Source organism: Etheostoma cragini, chromosome 11, assembly GCF_013103735.1.
Source record: "Etheostoma cragini isolate CJK2018 chromosome 11, CSU_Ecrag_1.0, whole genome shotgun sequence".
Lineage (NCBI taxonomy): Eukaryota > Metazoa > Chordata > Actinopteri > Perciformes > Percidae > Etheostoma > Etheostoma cragini.
The window spans coordinates 10,371,049-10,379,750 of NC_048417.1; the positions used below are offsets into that span (position 1 = coordinate 10,371,049).

Consider the following 8,702-nt stretch of genomic DNA (forward strand, 5'->3'; position numbering starts at 1 on the left):
CACTGCCTGTGTGTGATAAGCCTGGGGCAGACCCCTGGGGCTCTCACTCACATACACACACACACAAGGACGTGCGCAGAGAGACACATCAATTTATGCATACCTCCCCACACACACACTTGCATACAAGCCTGTAGATGCGCAGAGTGCTTGTCTCACACTGGTGTTTTAGCGCCGCAAGCTCTGGGCTTATCGCACACAGGCAGAGAGATATGAGGGCCTGAGAGACGGAGGCACGCACACACACAACTCACATCCTGATCACCAGCGCACACACAGAGCATACACAGAGAAACACCCGTTATGACCCAGTAAGCACATGCACAGGCATCCTGACGTGTTCTTCCAACATATGCTGCACACACCGTCGACTCTCCACACTCGCTGCTATCGCCCACACACACAGACCGGCACATGCAAATTCAGAATCACCTCATGCATGCACACGCACGTACGCACGCATACACACATACAGCCTACATCCTCACTACAAACATACACATACAGAGAAACAGCAGTTGTTACCCAGTAAGCACATACACTGCCATTCTTTTCTGTGCACAGACCTGCACATGCAGAATCACCTCATGACCACATGCATGTAATTTAACGCACACACACACTATTCTGTTCCCGATGCCCGGCCAACACTGTGCATATTTCATGTTCGTTTAGTTTTGCGATCCGTGCCTCTGCACATGAAAGCCCACTCTCTCTTTCTTCCTCCCCTCCCTCCCCTCCCTCACTCCCTTTTTATTCTCTCTCTCTCTCTCTCTCTCTTCCTCCTCTGCCTCGCTCTCTGAGCATTTGAAATGGTAATGAGGAGAGATTCTGCGGATGTCTTCATCCCTCTTCCCCTCGTGCCGGGGCCCCTCAGCTCTGCCCATTGAAAGCTCAGATAAAGGTGCAATCTGTCATTTATTCTCTTTAGATGAATCGCTTCTGATTTTCCTTGTCAAATCCATGTATGATCAAGCAAAGAGAAAAACTAGATTGCATTTAAAGTGCCCAGTCAGACCAGACATGATTCTGGACCCAAAATGAAGCAGTTTGAGTAGATTTACTTTACATGCAAATCCTCCGAGTTCAACTTTAGTGAACTTTGACCGGTAGCAAATAGTCTTGACTTTGAGGGAACAAAAAATATAGGAAGTAAGCTATCAAATGAGCTGTATTAATCCATTTGATTTTAAGTAGGTCTGCGAGAACAGTGGAGGAAAAACAAAAACTCACTTGAATTAAACATTTTAACAGTTAGCAACCAAGCTAGCTAGCTTTCAAACTCATCGTTGGAGCGGTTGCAAGCCAGCTAGCTTGGCAAGCTATTTTGGCTAACTGGTGCCATTTCATTAGTAGTAGGCAAGCTACTGTAGTGTGTAACATGTTAGCGGTTAGCTCGCCAACCACAGCCCTATGACTTCGTCCCCAAGCTTTCAGCAACTTATATTCGTGAATACATTTGAATTAATTTTATGATACAATGTTCTGGTATGACGACACACTTAAACAGTCAGCAACTGTTGTACCCACCCAAATTAAATGATGCTGGTAAGATCATTTGGTGTATCTGATGAGCATTAATATACAGAGCAGGCTATTGATTGAGACAAGCATTTATAGTGACCAGATATTATATATAAAAACTGATTATTTTCTTTTTTGGCAATGTGAGATTAATTCACTCTGAGATCATTGGAGGCTATATTCTTGTGCTTGCTCTGTTACCACAGGAGTCATTCAACAGCAGGCTGGCTCTTACACACACAGTCTCACATCCACACGCTTCACTTGTCTGGGCACGCGTTGACTTTGCTGCTTAAACTTTTGGCTCTTTATCGCACAGGAAAAGCCAGTCATGCATTGCTTGCACATGTTATAGCCATTTATACACACACACAAACACACACACACACACACACACACACCTCTGTTGTATTTCAGGAACATACAAGGCAGCGCTGCAAGGGGTTAAATGTCTGAGTGATGCATTGATTGCAGGCGAGCGCGCCAGGGCTCTCGTGCTAAGCTCCTTGCTCTCTCCCAGCGATATTAAACATGGCTTCAGAGGTTTAGCGCTGCGCCTCCTCCACACACGCACATACTCGTCAGGGGCACAAAAATATGTGCGAACACACACACACACACACACACACACACACACTTAGGCAAGCTGCATATCAACTCTCTCAACCCGTCAGTCTCTCCAACACTTGCTCTCATTCACTCACACAGACAGACACACTCATGCAGACACAAACAGACACACACAGAGCGAGTGGAATCCCCCAGAGGGGAGCTTCGGCACAGCGCTCCTGAATCTTTCTCCAGCAGGCGAACGGAGTGTTGGCAGCAAGCGAAAACCAGTTGGAGCACTGTCTCTCTCCCCCACGTTTCTCTTTCTCTCTTGCACTTTTTCTTGCTCCCTTCTTTTCCCTTAATCGTGCTTTTCACTTCACCCACTTTTCCTCATTGTCTCTTCTACCTCCCCGGCTTGGGAGTCCTCCGTTCACTCCTACCACCACACTACTCTACCCCTCTACACGCACGCGCACACACACACACACACACACACACACACACACACACGCACACTTTGCACTACCACCGACTACACCCCAACCTTTCATCTCTTGTTATTATCAGCTGCAGCACAGAGGACATCTCTGGCAGATTTCATCAACGGATAAATTAATCTGTCATCTGTTAGGGTGTTGCCTCTCTCTCCTCTCCTCCTTCCACCCTCTCTAGCCCTCTTCTTATCCCTGTGTCAGTGTGTTTTCTTTCTGTTGCCTGACTTTTCCTTCCCTCTTTGGAGAGAGAGAGAGAGAGAGAGAGAGAGAGAGATCCTCCCCTCAGTACGGTGTCTGAATTTGTTGGTCTTGTGTGTGTTTATATATATACACACACACACACACACACACACACACACACATATATATACCTTCTTTTTTTTTCCAAGGTTCTGCAAATACTATTACCCAGTCCCACACTAAGTTGCATATCCACACATATACAAACGCATACCCGCAGTGTTGAAACACAGACTTGTTTGTCTCTGACAAGCCCCATGTCAACACACTGCTGGACTGCTCCCTATCTCTGTATATCCTCTCTGTTTGGTTGCAGCAGACACTGCTCCTGTCCAATAAAAACCAGTCTGACTACTTAGTGCTGGATGCCCTGTCACAGGGCTAGACCAGAGGAAACGCTTCCAGCTCTTGAGCGCCTCTATCAAATCTCTTTGTACCACTTCCATTATGCTGTTCTCAGAGCCCAACCATCGTAACTGGCTGCCACAGTGGTGTCCCAGCCCAACCATGGCACACAGACACACATTTACACACACACTCATACATGCACAAGTAGAATCTGGCAGGCCAAATACAGTTGAGTCACACTTAGTTTCCTCAGTGTGTTTTGGCGCCAGCTCTAGTATTATCGAGCATTTGTGTGTGTGAGTGTGTCTTTGTCCGGCACAGGAACACACTCAGTTCCTCCTTTCTCTAATTTCTCTCCTACAGGAACTGTAAAGGAAAGGACTGTTTGCATATGTGTCTGCTTCGTCTCATTCGTGTGTTTGGTCTTGTCTTGCTTGGGTTGTCGCCAAACATAAATTCATACACACACAATCTCACAAACTAAACCCTACTCTGTCTCTCTATGTTGGCTCTTTTTTAGGAGGTTGTACTGTACTGTCTGGAGAACAGAGTATGCGAGGTGAATCACAGAGACTATGCCGGGTACTGTGCCCTCCATGAGGCATGCGCACGTGGCTGGCTCAGCATAGTCCAACACCTGCTGGATAACGGGGCCGACATCAACTGCAGTGCACAGGACGGCACCAGGTAAACAAACACATTCAATCGTATACACACAAAATCACACAAACCTCTGCTTGCATTGTGAACGTCTCGTCCACAATGCTTAGGCTCGGTCATCAGTTAACGCACTTGAGTTCTCACATAGCAAAATTCCTGGCATTGATTTTATATTTGCTTGGCAAGAGCAATGATTTAAGATATTAGCTGCAGTTTTAATTGGGAAAGGCTAGGGCTTTCATCGCTATGTTAGTAAAATGTACAATAGGGAGTCTGTAGGAAACTGATGGATCTTTAAACTCCATCTATACAAAGAGGTGAATTTGTATCAGTACAAATGTCAGTGCTATTCCTGGTTATTGTTAAAATGAATGTACATTTGTGTATCTAGACCAATTCACGATGCTGTAGAGAATGACCACCTGGACGTTGTGAGAGTCCTGCTGTCTTACGGTGCTGACCCCACCCTGGCCACATATTCTGGCCGTGGCCTGCTCAAGATGACACACAGCGACAGCATGGAGCGCTTCCTCACTGGTAAGATCCTTGCTGGATTATCAATCTAGTCAGACACAGTTTAGTCAGAAATTTAGAAATATTTACTTCACTAGTTGCAGTCTGTAAGCTCACCCTGCCCACCTATGGACATTTTCTAGAGAATAAATCTGTACAATTTGTGAGATAACATAACTGCTAAATACCGGTTTCCCCTGACTTCAGTCATCAGGCCCATTCAGAATATGAGACTGATTGTGATCAAATGTAATTTCCTGGTACAAAAATATAAGGACTTAGGGATTTAAGGACTTATTTTTAAGTCAAAAATAATTATCCATAAATTGGCATAAAACATCCTTAGTACGCAGAAGCCACAATTGCAAATCACACACATGCATCTTTTATGGATAAGGCTGTTTTAGATGATTTTGGAAAAGACTTAGAAACAACAGGCCTACAGTCCTATCACTTTATTACTAAAAGTTAGTCAAAATCTGTAAATTGCACCTTTTGGTTATTGATCACTAAATCCCCCCCAAATGCCTAGACAAATAATGACCTCGTTTTTTTTTTTTCCAAATCTAACCACATTGAAATTACTGTTTTTATTGCCTTTAATGTACAGAATGTACAGAAGGACTCCAAACCACTTAATATGCAATTCCACTGTATAGCCTACTACTGAGATATTGATTTACCTGACAGAGAACGTTGCCCAGTTCAAGTCTGAGATTTTCTCGCATTGCAAAGCGATGTGAAGGAGTAATCTCCAAATTTTCTGCCTCTGTTTAGAATTGGGGACTGAAGGCTACAGCTTACAGCGACTTAATACTATACAGTGTAGAGCCCGACCGATAAAGGATTTTCAACGCCAATATCGATACGAATATTGGGTGACTTAAAAATCAGATATTCCAATATATTGGACAATATAATGTTTACATAAAAAAAAAAATGTAATCCAGAAACGCATAACAAAACAGATTTCCCTAACATTAGTTAGCCAACAGGGACGTTGTAGAGTGCCCTCTGGTGGACAAACTGTGCAACGCCAAAACTTATAACATGGTTGAAGGGTGTTTCGTTTGTTTTTATTTTATTTTTTAAATATTTATTTATTGGCCACTATAAATGCCGATACCAATAGGGAAAATGCCTAATATTGGCCCAGCGATATATTGGTCTGGCTCTAATACAGTGTCTGGCTTTTAATTATAGACACTGAAAAGCGTAGGGTCTTTCTTTTTTGGGAAGACAATCATGTAGCTAACGTTTTAAGCAGGAAAAGAGTCAAAGGCCGTAACACCCCATCCAACCCGACAGTTGTAAAGTGTTCTGCATGGGGCATCTACGTTTGACGTTTTCAATGTTAATGCGTGAATTACAAAATCACATATGCTAGAAAAAATTAAATGAAATTAGTTGAAAGGGTTTTTTGACAACAGGTGCAACAAGGAGTGGATATCAAGGTGGGGCAAGATTAAATTGTTGAAAAGATCAGCCCGCGACTGAGTTCCGAAATGCCCAAATCTTGACTCATTCACTGTTTGCTGTTCTTTCAATTCTCTGACCTCTGTGCAACCTGTTGGTATGACTCCCTCTCTGTAAATCCTCATCCTCCACCTCCTAACTGTCGCTACGAGACATGTCTGTCTCTGTCATCCCATTTCCCCTCCGGCACCCTCCCCCTGCTCCTCTCCTCCTCCCTCGACCACCTGTTAGACAGGGAGTCTCAGCCCGCCGGGGTGCGTGCGGCTGCCTCTGAGCTCCTCTATCAGGTTTCTTAGCAACGCCAACTGTGTTTGCTCAGTGTACGTGCGGAAATGGGCTTCACTCTGGCTGGAGACTCTGCTTTTGTATTTGTGCGTGTGAGCGCCTGAGTGTGTCTTTTTACAAGGCTGCCGCGCTACCGTCTGACGTCGTCTGTCTTTGGGCCGTGAATGTTGAGAGGGCTCGTCTGAATGTTTGCAGTTAAGTCGAGACAACACGAGTTTGTGTACAGGCGTAGGAAATGAAAGCATACACAGACACACGCTTCCTCTGTAGCCAGCTGCTTAATATTACATGAACATCTAGCTAGTTAAAACCGATTAATCTGAGACGCACCAGAGGCTAAAAGAGACAAGACACAGGAGAAAAGATGGTAGATCAGGGTGAAAATGAACAGGTGTTAGTTCACGGTCGACAGAAGGGTGAACCGGTATAGTGCAAAAGGGAGATTTATATGTAGACGGCTGTAAAGATGGTGTTGAATTTTGAAAAGACTGTGGATTGATAGATCGATAGCTGCTAGATTGACAGAGCAGGGAGCGAGGGAGATCGAACACCGTAGAAAATGAGTGAGAGGGAGCGATTGCTGCCCTCCCTCCACCTGGTCCCACTCATCTGAAGGCCGTTAATCCCTCCAAACACACGCCAGACGCCCCACGCCTCAGCACTGGCACAAAGCCCAGCTTTTTCTCGCTCTCTCTCTCTTGCGCTCTCTCTTCCTCGCTCTCTGTGTGTGTGATTGCGTGTTGCTCTTGCTGTGTGTGCTTATCCAGCTCCCTCCGCTTGTTTGTTTCCCGCTCGCGCGTTCTCTCTCTCTTTCCTTCGCTCTCTCTCTCGCTCTGTGTGTGTATGCGCACAGCAACTGTGTGTGGTTCTTGTTTGATTCCTGGCAGCTCTGCTCTGAACTGAGCCAGCTCAACCCAGCGGAGACAGTCACTCTCCTCCCCCGTGGTACAGCCGCTGGCCCCTGACCATCAGCACCCCCACCCCTCCTTCCACAAAACATTTGCTCTGTTTGTTTCTCTTCTCTCTCTTGACACCGCCCCTCCTCCTTCTCTATTATTTTACTGTGCTCTTTATCCATTTTTTCTGCTGTGGTTTTAAAAGGCAATTGTATTTGCCTCGTTGCCTGTCCCGAAGGCTCCAGCTTTTGAATAACAGGCTTCGCTTCTTTCTTCTCTCCATAGATTATTTTGCTGACCTTCAGGGCCGTTCAGATGACGACCCGGGGCTTTATTGGGAATTCTATGGCAGCGCTGTGTGTGGTGAGTACTCTGTGTGTTTGTTTTACTGCTTACAATGTCACACTTCATCACATCTTAAATGCCATCTAGCTTTGAGTGATACACGTCTTTTATGATAATAGAGATGCTCACTAATATTTATTTTTGTTTTTTTTGTGTATCAGAGTTGAGCGAGGAGGGCGGTGTCTATGACATCCTGGCCGACCCTCCGGGCCCAGAGGATGAGGATGAGGATGATAAAAGGGAGGTGTTTGAGTTTGAGTTCTCTGACCGCCCTCTGCTGCCTTGCTACAACATTCAGGTGTCCCTCTCCCAAGGGTGAGCTTTCAATTTCAAGAGCAAACTCCAATTTAAAACAAATGTGCCCTCTCTGTCTGCCCTCAAACCTGAACAACGCTTAATTTCCTCTTTCAGGCCAAGAAACTGGCTGCTACTGTCAGACGTGCTTCGTTGGCTGCGGATGTCTGGTCGCGGGTTCCGACAGGCTTTCCCCCACATGGAGGTGGTGACAGTGGCAGAGGCAGAGTTTTACCGGCAGGCCTCTCTGTCGCAGCTCTTCTCCTGCCCAGAGGAGCTGGAAGGCTTCCATGCAGACAGTAAGGACCTGTTGGACCTGGTGGAAGACAGCGGTGAGCTGGCTGCTCTTCTGGGCTCCACACTGGAGTGTCTTGACGACCGCTGGGACCACCCAGGGGACAAACTGAAGGACAAAATCAAGGCCATTGGGAAGTTGGGCTCATCCTGACCCTTGGAGACACTAAACCCAGACCTTAATCCTTTACGACTGCAGTTTGCTTACGAACCAACCAGGGGTAGTGATGATGCCTTAGCCTGACTCTTAGTTTGCACGCTTTGACCCTGCTTTGGACCAGCGCTGTACAGATGGACTGACATGCTGGCTGATCGGGCTGCTGAAACGTTTCCCTCCGTTAACTGAGAATCAATACATTTGTGACTCAATAGACTTAATAATGGTCTTATTTTTATAAATTAATATATGTATAAATAAATAAATATATTATATATATATATATAAATATATATAAAATATCAAGAGATTTCTTTTTTTGGGGGATGTTGCTCACGACTTCTCTGAAAGATTTTGTATGGCAACAGAGTGTAGTCGTGTTGTCAGTGATTGGATGGAGTGTGTGAACGCGCAGCACATTGTGCATGTGTGTAGCTGTACAGGATAGTACTGAGACTGTGCTATTGAATGTGGTATTTGTTTATAGGAAGCACATGATGTCCTGTTTTAGTCTTTTTTCTTTTTTTTTCTCCTCAGACTTTAGCGCTCGCTTGAGCCTCAGGCTATTTTGTTGTATCTTTTTTTAATGTTTAAAATTTGCTTCCTGTTTAGTCTGTAAGTTAA

General features: G+C 45.2%; 1 protein-coding gene across 1 annotated transcript in view; it reads left to right on the plus strand.

Moving 5' to 3' along the window:
- bcor (BCL6 corepressor) overlaps positions 1-8,702 on the plus strand; it is a 29,912-nt gene extending 21,210 nt beyond the window's left edge. Inside the window, exons 9-13 of the mRNA XM_034886030.1 lie at positions 3,679-3,845; positions 4,210-4,355; positions 7,274-7,351; positions 7,495-7,648; positions 7,745-8,702. Of these exons, the coding sequence (XP_034741921.1) occupies positions 3,679-3,845; positions 4,210-4,355; positions 7,274-7,351; positions 7,495-7,648; positions 7,745-8,075 (876 nt within the window). The 3' untranslated portion in view covers positions 8,076-8,702. The remainder of the gene's footprint in view (positions 1-3,678; positions 3,846-4,209; positions 4,356-7,273; positions 7,352-7,494; positions 7,649-7,744) is intronic.